General features: G+C 40.6%; 1 protein-coding gene across 2 annotated transcripts in view; it reads right to left on the bottom strand.

Moving 5' to 3' along the window:
• Positions 1–19,885, bottom strand: part of rasa3 (RAS p21 protein activator 3) — a 40,982-nt gene extending 21,097 nt beyond the window's left edge. For both annotated transcript variants that reach the window (XM_042429273.1, XM_042429340.1), the window contains exons 1-5: positions 19,616–19,885; positions 6,308–6,425; positions 4,070–4,173; positions 3,096–3,190; positions 4–80 (exon numbers count right to left, since the gene is read on the bottom strand). In XM_042429273.1, coding sequence (XP_042285207.1) covers positions 4–80; positions 3,096–3,190; positions 4,070–4,173; positions 6,308–6,425; positions 19,616–19,670 — 449 coding nt within the window. In that variant the 5' untranslated portion in view covers positions 19,671–19,885. The remainder of the gene's footprint in view (positions 1–3; positions 81–3,095; positions 3,191–4,069; positions 4,174–6,307; positions 6,426–19,615) is intronic.
• Between the last annotated feature and the right edge of the window lie 476 nt (positions 19,886–20,361).

Raw genomic sequence — 20,361 nt, 5'->3', positions numbered from 1 at the left:
CACCGTGTGGCTAGTTTGTGGTTGACGGCTCCGCTGTCTGTGATGACTTCACTCAGACGCAGCTCCAGGTGCACTTTTCCCTGTGGAACACACACACACACAAAAATACACACTATTAAACACTTTTTATGCACCAACTCATTCCCAATGACAGCACAGTATTCAAACGTTCAACGTTACACAGAACGCTGCCACACAGCCCAGCGCCCAGTGACAGCCAGGATGATCCTGGGCAGTGAAAACCATCTATCTACAATTTTTGAAACAAAGTTGGCTTTTACAGACAAACTTTTTGACGAATATGACAACATCGTGTAATCTAATCTAATCCGCGGCTCGGAATTTACCTCGTTTGTACGTCACTTTGGGCAAAAACATTTTCCAAATTAATAAAAGTTAATTGAATCTAAAATGTCAGCTTTGCAAACTTGATTCATGCTTGGCAAATATACTTTTCTCTAAATGCATAATCCAGTTGGATATGAAAGGAATTTATGAGCTTAAGTGGAAGGAAAATGTCATCAATTTATAAAGGGACATGTAATCCGTCACTTAGAAATACTGTACATGAGTTTTAGCGTACAGCATTGAGTTCAACTGTTTCACTCCAAGACCTAACTGGCAGCTTATGAACGCACACAGGACTGCCAACAATTTAGATTTCTGACAACCAACCTATAGTATAGTACAAGATACAGTTTTAAGAAAAGGCCAAAATCCATGTGCTGTACCTTCAAGCACAAAAACACACCAGAATTCATCCTTGCACTAAACAAAAACACACAAACATGAAAGAAATGGCATTCCTCCACCAGCAGAGACACTGTATGAAAATCGCTGTAAGCCTGAACGTCATGCCGAAGTTATTTTCCCTCTGAAGTGATTGGATTAATGACATAATGGCAGTGTAGTGGTGCAGCTGTCTAGAAAAGCTCCATTAATTAACAGCATCAGTATGCAAACTCACAGGCGTTGCTCTCTCTAGCCAATTCACGCAAAGGGAACAAACACACGCACATACACATGTGCACACAGGCCAAACAATGTGTCCTCTATTGAAAAGAGAAGAGAGACACTCTATCTTCCTACTTCATTTGATCCATCTCCCTCACTTTCTCTCTTTTCTCTCATTGTCTCACACATCCTTCCTCTCCCCGGCTCCTCGGATGAATGTGTCTCTGTTTCAGATCCCTGCTCCAGGGCTACACACACCCATCTGTCTGCAGATGTTACTGTTCACTGTTCACTGTCTCTGTCTGTGTGTGTGTGTGTGTGTACGTGTCTGTGTAGTACTATGTGCCCGGGTGTGTGTGTGTGTGTGTGTCTAAACTGTGCATGCATGCATGTGGGTGATTGAGGCTGTTGAATAGTGAATAGTAGAAAATGTTGTGTTGAGTAGTAAATAAGCATGTAGGACAAGTGTGAAAAATGCAACAGCTCCATTGTCGATCACAGATCAAATACTGGGAGCAAAAGCCTTCACAACTACAGGAAACAGAAATAATAAGTTTTCTCTGTGAATAATAATTCAGATGTCTAGCTGTAGTGTGACAAATAGAGCAGCTGTCAGTCAATCAGAAAGTTTATTTTTCAACTGTAAAATGTCCTGCTTAATGCATATCTTTGCAGTGCATTCATTAATAACCAAATTTTTTAGGTGTTCTTATCAAAAAATGTTTGTTTATGTTATATATTTCTATTAAAAAACAAATATCGGCTGATGTGTCTTTATCAAACTTTTAAATATGGATATCAAATCAGCTCAACACCTCTATTATCCATCAAGTTCTCCACTAATTTGATATCTGCTTTTATCCCCATAATACAACACCTGCAAAGAACTATAAACAACCAGCCTGTTAATATACTCAACAGCAAATCACTTCCACAACCTGCGACCCGCACACATACTTTATCTGCTGTCTCAGCGAACTGTTGTTCATTCATCAAATGCGCTAAATATGGAAAACGCAGCAGTTTTTGGCAAAAGCCGCGTGTTCGCTCTCGGACCGGATGATCACATACCGAGCTGTCGAACAGGTGGATAAATTTTGATCTACGGGATACGTGGAGAGCCGGGTGACTTTGACCCTGCAGGCTCAGATGTTTTAGGTGCACACATGCTGTGTTTGTTTGGGTTCTGCCCTGCTTCAAACACCAACATGCAAACACACACGCTGCAGTGACTGATGCTGGGTATGCCTCGGAAAAAAGAGTTAATATTCATTCCAAAACACAACTCTTCTTGACACCATTTGTAAATGTAAATGCTAAAACATAATGTAATAGTGGAACAAGTATAGAAAGTCAGCAATATCTATCTTTAGCTTGCTTACGTTATCTAACATTAGTCACCATAGGTTGCTGTCATACCAGACAAAATAAGGCTGAAGCAGCAAAACGTCTTATTGTATTGAATTCAGTAAAAGTGTGTGACTTCAATTATTCATTTCTAAGAAGAACAGTGTGTTGTTTAGTCTTTCAAAAGTCACAAAGTCTTGTTTTAACTGTTGCCTAAAAACAAGCAGCTGTACAAAAGTTTAGTGTAAATAAATCATAACTGGCACAGTTATGATCTAAATCAGTAATTTTTAAAGCATATTTGCCAAATTTTTTTCTGAATTTAGCCTTGAATTGGCTTTGCTCATGTGATGATTTAATGCTTTCCTTTGCGTTACATTATTGTAAACTGAATAATTTTGGGGTTTTGGATTGTTGTTCGGACAAAATAAGATGACTGATGATTTGACAACGTAACCTTTGACTCTTGGAACTTACTACGGGCATGTTTCTCAATTTTCTGACATTTTATAGACAAAACGATTAATCAACAAGTTGAGAAAATAATCATCAGATTAATCGACAGTTAAAATAATCATGAGTTGTAGCCCTAAAGGATAAGTAAAGAAGATTACTAATATAAGCAAGCATTCAACGCCAGCTTTAAGTATCAACTGGACACATTTTGTTTTATACCAAAAAGTACTGAAATGGAGACACAATGAGAAAAAAATGCAGAAAAGATCAGGGGAGAGGGTTTTTTTTTTTTATTGTCTGCATGTGTGACTGATTGTGTTTTCTTTCTCTGTACTGACCTGCACCTCTGAGTCAGCGCTGACAGGTTGTAGCTGGAACCAGGTGTCTTTCCCATGATATTTCTGCAGGTCCTCTTTCTTCACTGCAACCTTGCCTACGCACACAATCACGCAAAAAAAAAAAAAAAAAAAAAAAAGACAAATGAGCTCCAAAACATAACTCACTTTACCCTTCCTAATAAAACCTACATGTTCAGATGCGAGCTACAACACACGTTCGACAAACACACACACACACACACACACACCCTCGCATGTCTGCTCACGTACTGTAAATCCACACGCCAATCTCTTTAATGCATGTAGGCACCTGGTGCAGAAGCTGTTGGAGATACACTCGCAAATTGCACTGAAAGTTACCCGGAGACGACCTCGTAATTTCTATCCCGAAACTAACAAGTTACTTCTGTTTACGACACCCACACGCACACACAAACACTAGCTGAGATGGTGTTGAAGATAAAATCACACCCAGAGAGAGATTTTTCAGTTTGTGGTCAGTGGGCAACCACACACAAACACAGACCCACCGGAACACACGCTGGCACACCCAGTAACACAGATAAAAAACATCCGCCCACAGTCAGACACAGACACATACAATTTGAATTCTAAAAGTGTATGCCCTTAAAAGGAAAGTTCAACATTTTGGGAAATGCATGACTGACGAGAAGATAAATGCACTCTCATATCTGTTTGTTAAATATAAAGCTTTACAAAGACAAGAGTGACAAAAAAAACATTTTGTGTTTTGAAAAGGCAGTTTAGGTATTATACATTAAACAAATTACATAATTACAGAGTTATAATAATTTCTATTTATTGCTTTCAAGCTACCTGGCATGTTGCTTTAGTTCCAGTAAAGTCACAGTAAAGCCTGTAACTTGAGGGTTATTTCTCCTTCTTCCCCGTTAATCAAGCAACTCTTGATTCAGCTTCCAAGTTTACAATAAACGGAGCGGCTGTTTACTCACCGATACTAGAGTCCCTCCTGAAGACGTCCCTGTCAAAGATGTAGAAGGAGAGGTGCCTGAAGCTACGTGGGATCTCGCAGTAGAAGTCCTCCCCGTAAAACGGACTGGAGGAGAGAGGAGACACAAGGCACACTGTGATAAGAGGGAAAGCGTGTGTGTTCACCGCAAACACACCGGTTGGTTTTATATATATATAAATTTGTCAAAATATAAGAGGGAGGAATGCGATGAGGAGAAATGAGGGAGCAAATTCTGGAAAAGAAATCCTCCTTAGAAATGATGTGGCTGATTGTGTCAAAAAAAATGAAAGTGTGTTGTTGTTGAAAGTGTTAGCGACATGCCAATCAATAACTTAAGGAGCACCATTCTGAAAGAAAAAAGACCATCAAAACCACATATTATACCAACCTCTTATGCCTTAAAATGCTAAGATTTTACTTTTATGTAAGAAACAGGTCAAATATGTGATTTTTTTTATTTCATATAACACAATCTGCAGGGTCAACTGTCTATAGTTTGTCTATAAATACATCTTTGTATAGTAAGGAGACAACCTTTCCAACCAACAAGCTAAAGTAGCTAAAGCATCTGTGACTCGGCCCTCTTGGTCTTGCTCTAAAAAAAAATCCATTAATTGATTGATTAGTTAATCTGTAAACTATTCCTGCTTATGCATGTGGCTTGGTCGGTAAAATTAACAGTCAAGCTGTGTGCTTACTTCATAATGAAAACATAAAAAGACAAAATTCCCCTTCAGATTCCCATTTTTGAAGCAAAAAAAAAAAAAAGATGATTGATTTAGCTGATTCATCACTCGGGCAGAAATAAAGACCACAAGTATTTACAAGCTGCCATGAATCATGGGAACTCTACTGCTTGTTTGCCTACAACAAAAGGCCTGTTTGTGACCATCGGTTGGAAGGTACATCAACTGCCACACTCTGCTTTACCTAAACGACGACCATAGAAATCTTGGCAATGAGAATCTCGTGAGCTGAGCCCCCAGGGCCGCTGCTAACAATTACTGTCTTCTTCTGTTACTCAGTAGACAGACGGAAGGACGGATGGACAGAGAGGCAGGCAGAGGCATGACTGCACTTAAACAATCCCACAAATACAGGATCCTTAAATAAATGTAATTCCATTTTGTCAATTGCAACCTTGTATGCAGAAATGTTCTCGAACGTCGGCTCGTCAGCCCAGATAACAAAAATGTAAAAGCACAATCTAGTAAACAGTACAAGTAACACAATGATAAAATATACAGGATCTGCTGAACAGCTGACGGAAAAGTAAACAAACTTTATTTTTGCCATGCTAGCGGCATTGCTGAAATTTTGGACAGATGTTCATCGTCCTGAGTAGATGAATTTTAATAACTTTGTGGATCCCCTGACTTTTCCTCTAACGCCACCACGAGGTTCACATTGGTGACTTTGAGCGAAATATCTTGACAACAATTGGATGGATCACCATAGGTTCAAATTAGAGCCGCAACGATTTGCATTGATGGGAAATTAGTCACCAACTATTTTGATAATTGATACAAAAAGTCCAAATTCTCTAATTCCAGCTTCTCACATGTGAATATTTTCTGGTTTATCTAGTTTTCTAAGATCATAAACTAAATATATTTCTGTTATGGACTGTTCATTGGGACAAAATCCAGATTTTTCCTGTAGTTTCATCATCAGGTCAAGGTTAGACTTTGTCCAATACTTTGCTTCGTGACCAAATACCTGCAAAATTAATGACATTCCTCTCAGCCCTGTGTTAAAAACCACAACCCTTCCAACTCAGTGGGCAAAAGTTGAACCAGACTCAACACAACGTCATCTGGCAAGGCCCTGTGGTGGCCAGTCAGATATGTGCATGCTCACAGAATGCTGTATTTCAACTGTTTGTCGAGGCAAATAGATAATAAGAATATTACCACAGATTATATCAGTACTGTGAACCACTCTGCAGTGTTTTGGCTGCTTCTATGCCTTCAAATTGAAGGTTGGATCGATTACTCATACTGGACTTCCTGGATCATCTTTCATATCTCACCAGAACCTGAATTAACACGCCCCCTCAAACAGAGTTTTTATTTTCATACCACGTCTGAGTTTGAGTTTCAACCTATGAGAAAGTGGTTATGATTTGACTCTCATGACCTTTATGTGATTGAAAAGACAGGAAACTGAAAGATGCAGATGTAGAAAAAGACTGGAAGGCGCATAAACATGAAAGTACCAGAGTGACTTCTCGACGATCTTGGTCCTGAAGACCTCTTCTTGGTCCAGGTTGACAGTGCAGTAGCAGTCCCTCATCCTGTTTGGCCCCGGGTACGGAGGGATGTTTTTTGCTTCTCCTGCACAAAGAAAAGCGAGGAAAGAGAGAGGAGAGAAAGCAGGAAGGAGAGAGTGAGCGGTTATTATTCAGGAACACTGGTGTAAGCAATAACAATGTGTTTTATTCAGGCACACTGCTACAAGTAATTACTTATTTAAGTACACTCTGAACATGCATTATGTAAGTTTGTACACCCGTTTTAGCTTTGAATGTATCGGGAGCTTCTCGGCTGAGCTGGCAGAGTTTATCACTCTTAAACTCACACTTTCATTGTCATCACATTACCAAATCCGACAGCACGTATAACGAGCTTAGCGCTGCCAGGGTGGCTACTTTTATACTGCACAAATAAATATCAAGCGTCGTGTTCACTGAAACATATACACACACATAGATAACGATTAACCATTCAAAATATTCATTCTGTGAATGAAAGAATCTGCGTGGGACATTTCCTGAATCTTGCTGAAGCTCAATCTGTTCATCAAACATGTGTGACAGATAGCACTCCCTTTCAAAAGAATGTGGTCCAACCACCCACTGAGACACACACACACATACATACACACATGCACACACAAACAAACAAACCACAAAGGTGGTGTCCCGGTCCCTCAGGAGCAATATATTCTCCTTTATGAAACCACAGATCCATGTAAGTCAGTACACTGTTCCTTATTCTATTTCCCTTTGCCTCAGGGACCCACAGGACTCTGCAGTCTATAGTTACACGTGTGTTAGCACAACATTGTCATTGTTTTTCCTCCAGTACCGCTCCATTATCTTCATGGGAATCTGATGCTGCCATTCAGCAGCAGATCTTAGCGCTGCTATTTCTGGCTTTAAATGAGTAACTTCTTCATGATGCGAGCATGCGTCTGCGGCTGGGTGCTGCTGCTCGCAAACTGAGACTCTGTCTTTAAATGTGATCCTCTGGAACAGCGGTTCCACATGTTTTTTGGCTCATGACCCCTTAAAATTAAGCAACGTTTAAAGTAAGACATTAGAAGTGAGCAGTTCGACGAGAGAGTGATTTTCTGTTATTGTTTTTTTGCCATTTGTAAGATTTTTGGAGGCACAAAGAGGAGAAATATTTTTCAACAAAAAAAAGCAAAAATTAGAGAAATGTCAGGTAAAGGTGACCCTTTGCTTCTATCTGGGAATCCAATCCTCACTTTGGGAACCACTGCTCTAGAAAAATGTAGTAAGAAATGCAGTAAAAGACCTACAACTGATGTAGCTTTTTGGCTGATGTTTTGGCTAGGGGGGCTCTGGTCATTTCACAACCACTTACAAAATAAATGCTCAAAACAGTTGTTTTTTTTGTACAAAGAAAAAAATATCTGCTGCTACACTAACTCCGTTCACATGTAGTCAGTAGATCACAATGATATAATACACGCTGTAATGTTTCCGACTCTGGTAGCTGACCCCGGGGGAGGGGGGGGGGGGAGTGAGTTGACATTTGACACTGGATAACTGGCTGTAAAACAGCAGAACAGACAGCTACCCTCAGATTAGTGAAGTCATTTATCCTATCAGCTTATCTGCACATGAATGCAGCAGTCCCATCAGACATTTCAATCAATTTGCACTCTCAGTTTCATTTCCATGCAGACTTTTAGAAACAATTGAACACAAAAGACTTTGTTGCCTCAAATAAAATCTATGAATGAGAAACAAAACATTGCATCCATCCAGCAGTGACAGTGTCTGTGTTCTGGATTTCACATGAATTGTTTTCTCACTGAACCAGTTTAATACTTCTGAAGGAAGGAAGAGTCTACTTTTAAACAATGTAAACATATCATGCACCATCACTGCGATGAAAGTAATCACATTAGTAATGAAGCACAAACCACACTATTTGATCTATTTACACACTGTTAGGTTTGTAATGCGGTCGTGAGACCGAGCAGATAAGCAAAGTCCTACACTGGAATGTTACTTTTTTTAGATGATGTTGGTGATATTTTGTATTTTTATTACTATCAACAAATACCATGAAAAACCCCCAGAACTAAGGAGAAAATTGATCCTATAACAAGCACCGACTGTGGAGTCAAAGTCTATTATATCTTATTCATCTGTGCCATTGTCCAAAACCAATAAAAACACATCAATGAGTCACAGCGTTGCACTGGATGACATGTTTTTTCATTATGATGAACGTGGGCACTGTAGTTTATTTTGAGTCATCCCACATAAACAGTCCTGCTGCCGTAAAAACTCAAAAGAGCGACAAATGCATATTAATCCATGGCTGAAAATAGTCCTCAATATAATTTATCCTCGAAAACTACAGTGCCCAGCTGTTTTTGGAAATAACTTAGCCTTTAAAAAAATATAAAACTATACATTTGTGACCCTTTTTTAGAGATTTGCGTCTTATGAGGAGAACAAACAGGCTTGGAGTTGAAGTGGCAGACAGGTTGTGTAAGTCGGAAAGTATTGAGAGACAAACTAATGCGTTGTTGGTTTGGGTCTTTTTATGGATTTGTTGGCGATAAGAAACATTTCTCTGCTATTTTACATGATGTGCTGTTGTTGCTACTGTAGAGAGTCTCTGTAAAATACATATTTTCAGTCCACAGAGTCTCAAAGGTCCACTCACAATGTTTAAAAAAAGCAAAGCTGGCTGATGCATCTCTACATGGAGGACAAATATAAAACCGTGCTGAGACAAACAGAGGTGATTAAGTGCTCTCAGTGGGGTCTGTAATGCAACACAGTGTTATGACTGATACTCTGGAGGCTGATTCATACATCAATACACAATAACAACGTTCATTCACAAATGAAAAAGACACCTGAGCGGTAAAACATAGTTCACACTGTACTGTCTACATTGGTTTTTACAGAATGCAACTCTGTCTGTGTTTATGTGTGAGAGCTGAGCGATGACGCAAGTCTCTCTTATCTCCGTCTTTATCCCTTTACTTCCCTCCCATATTAGATCCCCCTCCTGTCTCCTGCGTCTCTCCCTCTTCTCTCTCATTTTATTCTCCCGCATTTATTTTATCTCCCGACTGTAATCCTCCTCATTCACCCTTCGCTCCTGAATTCCCTCCAATCTCTGTTTTCCTACTGCTCTCATTCATGACCTGTGAGGTCCCTTGATTGGATTGCAGCATTGAGGTTATCCTAGTAACCAACACACTGTGGGATTACCACAGCTTTCTCAGCTCTGTGCGTATGTGTGTGTGTGTGTGTGTTTAATGACTCAACTCGCAGCTTATAAACAAATCTCTGGGCCAAAAGGAGAGCTACTGGAGGGAGGAAAACATCTACAAAAAAGGATGTGAGAGTACAATTCATACAGTTTATGTGCATACTTTAAAGCATCTACACGCCATCTCACACACACACACATTTCAAAGATTGATCCAGTGGATCCACATGTTTAAACGCATTTACTTCAAATATTTTTTTTTTATTTCTTCCACTGCTGCTGACCTTTTTCCGAACCTTTTAAGATTGCTGAGTGCATTTTTCTACCTTTCAAGCAGCCAACTGTTTCAGTTCATGACAATACGGTATGAAAATCAGCTTGCAGAGACTTGAAACTCGCTTGAGATACTGTAGGTAATCCATCACAATGAACATCTAGTTGTCCTTACCTTTTTCTATTTTTTTAGTGATGCGTAGTAACAACAGGAGAAGTGCTTCTACATCTGAGAATTACAGACTGACTGATATATTTTACCTTACTGCAGATATACCGCTATCAGCATACAATTGGCAGATAAGTAACAAGAAATTGGATAAATGTCAGATACATCTACGGTCAAAAACAGTGTCACATTACATAGTTTGTCCACCAGAGAGGACTTTGAAGTATATATTTCTCAACTAAAAAATGTCACACTTGGTACATTTCTTGGTTGCAATTCTTAAATAACCAAATTAAATGGACCCTTATAGAGCTGCAATGTTAAGCTGATTAATCAATTAGTCTACTGACAATTTTGGAAATAATCATTTAAGCTATTTTTTCTTTTAGCAAAAATGTACTGGTTCCCAAAATATTAATAATTCTTGTTTTTCAATTTGTCACCCATTGGTTTGCATTGTAGCCAGTTTGAAGCCCAGAGTTGCAGCTTGTGGTTTCTAGAGCGCCTGAATGCGTCACTTAAACTCTTAAGAACAATTGTTGCTTCCAACTGCAAAACTGTGCAATGATAACATAATTTAAACATAAATATTTACTGTGGTGAATTTCCTATCTGAAGCAAATCAGAATGCTTAAAAAATGGCCGTCAGTAACAAAAAAAAGACTATCTGTAGCTGGATTGCTCTTTGGCTAGAAGATTCAAAACCACCACTGCAGTCTCTGCTAAACAGCATCAGCCCAGTCATTGCCACGGGTTACAGATACAGGGTGACAGCTCGCAGCTTCCTGTTTAGGGGAGAAGGAAGTGCTGGACTGTTGTCTTGTATTTCTGGATGAGTTGATAAGCAGCAGCCACTGGAGAGTACACTCACTACAACAGTGAGGGTGGAGTTATGAATATTTGTGTATGACACAGTCGGTTACAAAAGAGAGGATAAGCCTTTCCGTAACCTGCGATTCAACACGTTAGATTAAAGACTTTATTATAAAACCAGCGTTTGTAATCCTCTGTCTCAGCCTGCCTATCTTCCTCTATTACTTTCTTTTTTTTTTATCCCTGTCCATGTGTTGCTGTTTTCTCTTTTTCTCTTTGCCTCATTTCTCCTCTTCATCTATGCAGCTCTGAGGGTTTGTCTTGCGGAGTTGCTTTCGTTTTCCTTTTTCAAAATTAGCCTTAACCTGATTTCATTTTTCTCTATTTCTGGTCCCTTTTTCATCTCTCTCTCTCTTTTACTTTCTCTGGGGGGGGCGTGTGTGTGTGTGTGTGTGTGTGTGTGTGTGTGTGTGTGTGTGTGTGTGTGTTTTCTCTCTTCCGGATTCAAAAATAAGCAGAAAAAAAAAAACCCCAACAACAACAGCAGCAGCTTTCTCTTTTCATCAAGCGAGAACTCATCACTGCAGCTGCCCTTGGGAGAATATTTTGCCCTAGTACATGAGCGAAAACACACAGTGCAGACACACTATTGGCACGTGTGGGTGAGTGCACGCAAAACACGGGGGTGGTGAACAGAATCGCACAGAGAAAATAACGATGACAGGAACACCCCAAAGAGGGCGTACAGGAGCGGATCGACACATCAAAAAAAAAAAAAAAAAAAAAAAAAAAACAGGACCCCCCCACCTCATTCCTGTAGAGGAAAGTGAAGAAAAAAGGAGGCGAAGATGGAAGGAAGAAATGAGGAAGCACAAGTGATTGAAGCAACACAGTGGACGCAGTGAATGTGCAGCTTTGTTCCTCTTCCTCTTCTGTCGACTCGTTTCACTCGGCCATACTCGCGCGTACAGTTACAAACGCGGCGAGAGGCACCGCTCCCGCTCGTTATTCTAATCTTCTCTGACATGAACACATTCGAGGATACACAAGCGTGAATGCCTTCAGTGGTTGTGTGTGTTCCGACTAGCAGGCCTGGGAAACACAGGCTTAAGGAAAGGAGGGGGGGGGCGGGGTGGGTGGGGGGCGTCACTGAGAAAAATAAAAGCAGTGTACTCAATCAAGGGTGAGAGAGGAGGAAGACTGCAGAGGGAGAGAGAGAGAGAGAGAGAGAGAGAGAAGTCAGCCAGATAGAAAACTGGAGAGCGGTTAGCTTTGGAGAAAGCTACAACAGGAAATGAGATGAGGAGAAAGGAATTTCAACTGGATCCAAGATGTAGTTTAAAAGCAGCGAACAACCCAGTTACCCCTGAGAGTGTGTGTGTGTGTGAGTGTGTGTGTGTGGGTGTGCAACACAGAGAGAGAGAGAGACACACCGTGAGAAAGGGAAGAAAGACTGAAACTTGTAAAAGTGCAATATATAATCCCTCTGTTGATACTCACTTCCTTTGATTTTCCTAAAACGAGTGTCAAAACAAGAACCGAAACTGAATCTTAAGTCGTTATTGGATTTCTGAAAATGACTAAACATAAAAACTTTAAACCGACACACACCCACCCATACACACACACACGCACACACACACACACAGCTTACAATTATTTTGATTATCAGTTCATCTCATGATTTCTATTAGCTGATTACTTATTTACTCTACAATATGTCAAACAATAACAAAAACACTCATTAACAGTTTCCAAACCACAAAGTCACGTCTTAAAGGGGCAATGCAACGATTTCATACTAAAATAAGAAATCAAAATCTGTGCAGCGAAGGCCCACATATCCTGAGTTTTAGTCCCTTACCTGAAACCCTGGATCCTACACTTCCATTAATGCAACTCAACACCATGTCACTGCCTGGTAAACACATGTCCTTCAAACTCAACCCAGGGGCAGCACGCAGCTGTGATTTTGGGGTAGTGGACTGAGTCCAAATTGCAGGTCACATGACTTCCAGTGGCCCAAAAAAGACTTTTCTTACACATAATTACAACAGAAATAGCTGTCACCTACTAGAAGGTTGTAAAGTGGTTGTTACAGCGTCAAAGATGAGTTGAATTACTGATTAGTCGAGCAACAGAAAATTATTTTAGTTTAAACTATTTTGATAATTGAATAATCAAAAAATACCAAACATCCAGCTTCTCAAATGTAAAAATGTAATGCTTATCTCTGTCACACATGACGGTAACTTGAATATCTTTGGGTTTTTGACTGTTGGTCAGACAAAAAAAGACATTTGAAGAAGAAATGCTGGGGCTGTAGGATATTATAACTGCCACTTTTCAATATTTACAGACATTTTACTGAGAAATTAATTGATTTGTTGAAAAAAAATCAACAGACTAATCAATAATAACAATAATCATTAGTTGCAGCCCTTTCGGTCATTCAAGAAAAACTGGGGCTTAGGTTAGCTCACAAGTCAGTTACACAGACTTCACAGTGACGTTTCACAACTGCAGCCTAATCCACTTCTCAACTGTCCAAACTAATATGTTTAAAGACACTTCTCCCTTCAACGCTTAAGAACGTCATGGTGGCAGCAGAGGACAAACGTTTTAGCCTACATTAGCTAAAAGTTTGATTCTCAGGAGATGGATTTTGGCTGGAGTATCACTTTAAGTAGCTTAAAGGTTAGATTAAAAAAACCCACCCGGTTTGACAACATTACCACACACATACTCTGTATCTGCTTGTTCTAATGCTTTATCTAAGTCTCTACTGTGTAACACTTTCAAGCCCAAGACACTTATATTATTTATATCTACATCATAATATCAAGTGGTACGAATACTTTGGGATCTTGAGTTGTGTCTGTTTGAACCATGCTGGTCTGTACAATATGTATTCATAATAATGAACACACCCAGTGGGTCATGTGGACGTGAAGATGTTTATTGTAAATATAACCAGCATATGTTTGGTATTACTACTTGATATATAACTTAACATTTAATTTATTTGAAAAAAGCACCTTTATATCCATTGATGGACAAATCAAGTACTCGCTTCAACAGTATTTAAAACACTGAACAAAATAAAGGACACTCCTCAGATGAAGATAAACACATGAAAAAAATAAGTCTGTGTCAGTACATATCGTATCATCTCTCTGATTTAGCAGCTGCTTCAGTTTATTGGCCTTTTTCATAGCAGCAGCAGAAGCTACCTACTGTCCATTCCTAACTAACATTTTTGAATACAATGCTGCTCGCCACAAATTAGACTTTCCACGCAACCACAACAGTTGCTGAAGCAGCACGAGGAGGGAAAAAAGTGTGGAGAGAAAAAAAAAAGAGGGGGTTTACAGTTAAAGACCGGCTGTGGCACACCACAGTCCCTCTGATAAACCAGCGTTCAGTTACTGATCAAACTCACTCTCCGTCTTGCGCTGCCGAAGGCTAATGTTCACACAGATCCGTTAGTCTCAATGGAAAACTTGAGTAAAACAAAAATACACGACCACAAACACACACACACACACACACACACACACGGGCATGTGCTGAGATCTTGTGGAAGTTTGCACAAGTTCACACTGTGTCCGGAGGATCGGCTTTAAAGTGTGTCAGAGACCTGGTGTGTTCATTCAGGATATGAGTGTAATGTTTCAAACCAGAGTGGTCATGGTGTGGAGTGTGTTTCACAGCATTATATGGCCTGTGCGTCTTGGTCAGGATAGAGTTTAACCTCAACACTCCCTCCAGCTTCCTCATCCATTTACATAACTCCTAAAAAACTCTGCTTTTAACTAATTAAGATGTAAAAAAAAACATCAACAGCTCACACACAGGCTCGACCCATACACATTGGCGAGCAGATATGCTATCTTTTGCAAGCACAGGAAAGAGAGAGTGAGCTGAGTGTAAGTCACTGTGTGGCAAGCTGACATTGCTGGTGTTGCCAGAGCAGAGTAGCACTGTTGCAAAACCTGATTTAATCAGTGTGTGTGGAGACATTTGCTGTAGAACTTTTCAACCCCTTTCTGTTGAGATAATTTCTGATTTTCTCTCTCTGTAACGTACACTGCACATAGCACGGTGAATGTTTTTGTTGTTATGTCATTGTCAGCAGGTAGAGGTCATCCCAGGGAGGGATTGAGTCGACTTCTCCCTCGGGGCATCTGAAGGACATCCTGAAGGAGCAGCACACTGGTTGAGCCCTTTATTTACCCCTTCTGACCCAGCATGCTGGGCCAACGGCGATACTTCCCCGCTATTCCAAGTACTGTGTTTTTTCATGGAGGGTATATGACTGAGTGCAGAGAGAGCCGCTGTACCCGACCCGGATTATTCCACCAGCCTAAAGCTGCCTGGACCGTAACACAGTCTGCGTCTAAACAGTCAACACACATGTTTACAGCAAACGACTTCCCAGAGAGCTGGCCTTCTAGGACAAAATGGAGAACTTGGCTTATATGAACACCATTATGCATACACTTATGAACATGAACGCAATGAAATCATAGCTCTATATGAAGCAAACCAACTGGGATCTGAACCCTTCACCTAAATAAGTGTGGGAGTCCTCCACGCAGACGGAGAGTTTCTAAAACATTCCTTCCCTCCCTCTCCCGGTCACTCCATGTCTCCTATTCAGTCTGGACAGGGGGAAGTTTGGGAACCTCTGTTGGCCAGCTGTCAAGGGAAGGAGGGGGGCCCCTGTCACTACAAACCAACTTTTCCCTCCCATGCTCACCCCCGCCAAAGTCATCCAGCCTGAGCTGCCTAAATTCAGCTGCTCTTTCCTGATCGTCCGACACTGAACCTCCTCTTCACAATATGTAATCTAGTGTTTCTCCCACTGTGGTCCACTCAGGCTTGAACTCTATATCGTCTACATATAAAATTACATTTTAATTGTAACAACACTATTAAACAGTAACAACACAGCACAGGGCCAACACTATAAAGTCTCAGCAGTGCAGGTTGAGTGACTTATGAGGTGAAGTGATGCCAGAAGATGCCACGTTTACTCTCAATCCAGTAACTTAACCTCAGCCACGTTACCTGGTACCAGACACAGACTGAGCTCTGGAAATTTTTAAACCTTCAGATTGGGAGTAATCATTAACATGTTTATGCTGTCCACAATAGGCACCAAAAATAACAAATTTGCTTATTCACAAATTATTTCATTGTTTCAAAAAGCTATCTGGTCTATCATCTAGAATACAAAACACACTTCCTTTAACTCCTGAGTATCAAGTTTCCCCTTATTATGGGAGACATAACATGCTTTTTGTGATTTTTTGATAGTTACATACTGTTATAATGTCGAATGTTTATGTTAAACATAACACTGTTAGAAAACGTGATGTGAACATGAGTAAAAATACTCCCTGAAAGTGAAAATCCCAGGCTTAAGCCTGCACTGAACGCTCCGTTTGCAATGTTACTTCTACTTCCTCATTAAATTGATATCAGATCTTTCGCACCTGCCTACAAACGGCCGTCCGTTACGTAGCCTTTGTTGCTACGGTTGTTGTTATTGTTGTATCATGGGCTATTTTTAGCAAAAAAATCTCTAAAAATCCCCTTTAGGCGACCTGCCCAGGACAAAACAGCTAACAGAAAAAGTCAGTAACTAGCAGATATTTCCCACAGGAGTTGGTGGAGACCAAAAACAGAGTTAAAATGAGAGCAAATATTGGACTTACATTCACCAGGTGGCCTGAAAAATGCCCCTAAATGAATGCTAATGTTGCTACGTATTTGCTGAATAGGTAAATTAGCAACTATTTGCATGTGTTTACGGCTTGTTGTGCTGCCCCCAAGTGGCCACAAAATCAATTAAAGCAGGTTTCAGGTTGTAAAAATCCTCTTATTCTAGACTGTCTTACGGTATTCCGTCTTGTTCCAACTCTTCGTTGAATCTGGGGGATTTTTACTCCATGTTTGGAAATGAAAATAATCTAGATGTATTCTGCATTATTTTAGAATTTGTAGTATTTCAGTTAAAAGTTCTGCAGATTTGGCTGCACAGAATGAGTTTGTAATGGCTTTAAGATGTTACAGTAATTCATTGTTATACATTTCTTCGAAGGAGTGTACACTAATTTGTGCCACATTATAGTTTGATGTGTTTTCCAGTGCTCTCAATCCGTCCGAGTTATTGAAACTATGTTTTAGCGGTGACAGAGAAGTCGAATGCACATGTGTTGATGTTAATTAGAGCAAAAGCCCGACTCCAGCTGTGCCACTGAGATTTCTCTGTCACTCTGAACGCTGACAGAGACAGTGGCTGACAGACGAAGCACAGCTTGCTCCTGTATGTGAGACACCACCTCTGTCCCTCTCTCTGTGTCCCACTACATCTGGTCTGTGTTAGCTTGTTGCCATGCAGGAAAAAACACAATTCTTTTGTAGTCTATTCCAGCCAATCAGGAAGTGAATTGGGGGTAGTTTCCTGTTTCCTGTGTTCCCCAGACAGCACGGACTCGGGCCCAGTAGGCCCATTCGGTTTCCGAAATTCATGTGTTCCTTCAGGAAACTGAGAAGAGCCATCACCTGGCTGAGCATTACAGTAACATTAAGTCCTCTCTCTCCAACAAATATGTGGCAGATTTTCAACTCTGAGTCATCAGCCAACCGCAGCCTCATGCCAAAGGACAAGACTTTGATGAAAACAATGTGATGCAAGGGTTGCATAGACATTACTGGTAGCAGAGAGCCATGAGGATCAGACGGACAGTGAGCATGACTGCTGCTAGGTAACTACGCAGTGTAAACGCTGCTGTCGTCATTGATATGACATTACAGAAGAAAGAGGAATCCAAGCTTCATAGTGACGACAATGTGAATGTTTTTCATGAACGATCTGTATATCACAAATCATAACATTTTCAGAAAGCTTGCAAACTATTTATCTAGGCAACATGAAGATGCATTGCTGGCATGATTAGTAAGCAGGCTTGTCTCTGAGCAGGTAGGAGGTCCTCCACTCACTCAGTTTTCATTCACAGGAACTTAACGCCGCCAGCAAACCGAGCAGTCATTCACAGAGCGGAGCAAACTAATGAGACCTTTGTGATTTAAATATTACAACTCTCTGTGGAGTTACAGGTCAGAGCATATTATCTCACTGAGGCTGAACTCTTTGATAAAGTCAAGTCAGGATTGTTCACGCTTCCCTCTCGTTGTCCTTGTTTGAATCACCAGCTGTTTCTCAGCGTCTCTGCTGCCAATTTTAACAGTAGGTAAGGAGCTTAAAAAATACAGCCTAACTTTGTATCCGCTCGACTGAAAAAAAGGGCCACCAGAGTGTTTTTGTCTAATGCTGGCTGGCAGCACCACATAGCCCCACAGCTTGGGTGTGTGTTTGTTGTCATTTTTTCCCCTGCTCATCCCTTCTGTCGCATGTTTGGAGTCAAAACAATCCGGACAGCACAGCCAGGATGAACTGGGTGCCAGATGTCAGTGAAAACGAAAGGAGACTGTTCCAAACGTCCCATATTGACCCGGGATAACAATTAGAGCTCACAGAGGAAATGACTATGCCTTTGAAAGATTCGGTATTAAAAAGGCAAAAATATATAGTTTGAGGAAATAGTCACACAGCAGCATTTTTAACTATTCCCCCTAATAAAATAATAACAGTTATGTTTACTATAATTAGAGCTGAAACAACTAGTCAAATAATCATTTGCGTGTTCAACAGAAAATTAATCAGCAACAAAACAAATTTTGATAAATTTCCAAGCAAAATTGCCAAAAATTCTCGGATTCCAGCTTCTCAAACAAGAGGATTTTGCCGCTTCACGGTTGGTTGGACAAAACAATCCATCTGAATCAACATTTTTCGCCTTTTTCAGATTTTATAGACCAGACAAATAATCGATTAATTGAGAAAATAGTGGGAAAATGTATCAATAGTCCATAAAATCTTCAAATGTCACCCTAATTATACTATTATTACATGACAAGAGATATTTTAGAGTGTCTGTATAACTTAGCAGTAAGCATACGGTGAATTTATTTTTCTCTCCTATTTTAGACGACTAATATCTTTTTTTCTTCTATATTATTATTGTTATAGATATCAATTATAACCCACGAGATACCTGTGATTACATATGAACAGTTTTACTGAAGCATAAGTACAAACAAATAGCATAAAAACACCGATCCCTTCACTAGAGCTTCAATTGCATACTGCTCTCAGCCTTTCCAAGGCTCCATTCATGGGATATGTATGCACCACATGCCTCTTACAAACCGGGGGGTACCCACTGGAGACCAGCTATATCTAAATATAGAAATCTGGGCTAACAATCAATAGCTAGAAGCATAAAGCTGTTTAGAGGAGGGAGAGAGATTGTATGAATGGGTGACTGTAGCTGAGAGGTAATAAAGGTTTATTTATCATCTGGATATTCGCAGCTGTGGAGCCGATATGTCCAGATAAATATCAGTTCAAGTCTCCATATGTAGCCCTCTAACACACATGATTCGGATCCTTATGCCAGCTGCCAAATTCCCACAATTTCTCACAAGGCTTTGTATCTCTCGTGTTTCCCTCTACATGTTCAATTTTACAATTTGTTTTTACAGTCTGCTTTGCAAAGGAAGCGTGTGATTTGAATTACAATAACAGCAGGAACAAGACATATCAGATCTGTCCCCCTCCAGTCTCCAGCCCTCAGTGCCTGTTTGGCCCGTTAATATGGAGCCATCCATTGAAGGCGCTCAGACTGGGGGTAGGGATTTTTCTTCTTACCTATTTTTATTTTAACGCTCTGGAAAACCCGGAGACCTTCCTCTTCTACCGCCATGCTTTCACCGTGGCTCTTTCCCTTGTGACGGCTAAATAAAGACAGTCCTCCACGGTGGTCGGTTCTGGCCTGTCCAGCGCACGGATATTCCAGGGGTTTTGCACATCTATGCTCTCCGGACAGCGATCACACTCCGTCCCGACCACTGCTGCTGCTGGCTGGTTGAGAACAAGCGGTCCCGCAGCAGCAGCAGCAGCAGCGGCAGCGCCAGCGGAGGCGTGGCTCTACACAACACCGCCCACGCATGGGTATGAGGGGTGATCTGTGCCGCAAAAATGGAGAGGAAGTGGTGTCGTTAAAGGAGGGGTTGACAGTTGTCAAGCCTGTCTTCAAACCATAAACCAAAATCGAAAAGTCTCCTTCTATGCAAAATGTAAAAGGGTATGAGGTGTGATCTGTGCCACACTGCAAAAATAGAGAGGAAGTGATGTCGTTAAAGGAGGGGTTGATAGTTGTCAAGTAGGTCTTCAAACCATAAACCAAAATCCAAAAGCCTCCTTCTTTGCTGAAATGTTTGTAAAAGGGTATGAGGAGTGATCTGTGACGCACTGCAAAAATGGAGAGGAAGTGGTGTTGTTAAAGGAGGGGTTGATAGTTGTCAAGTCGGTCTTCAGAGCATAAACCAAAATCCAAAAGTGTCCTTCTTTGCCGAAATGTTTGTAAAAGGGTATTAGGAGTGATCTGTGACGCA

The sequence above is a fragment of the Thunnus maccoyii genome, chromosome 1 (genome assembly GCF_910596095.1).
Source record: "Thunnus maccoyii chromosome 1, fThuMac1.1, whole genome shotgun sequence".
NCBI classification, from domain to species: domain Eukaryota; kingdom Metazoa; phylum Chordata; class Actinopteri; order Scombriformes; family Scombridae; genus Thunnus; species Thunnus maccoyii.
The sequence above is the reverse complement of the archived record's forward strand: the minus strand, read 5'-3'. Positions and strand labels throughout refer to the sequence as shown.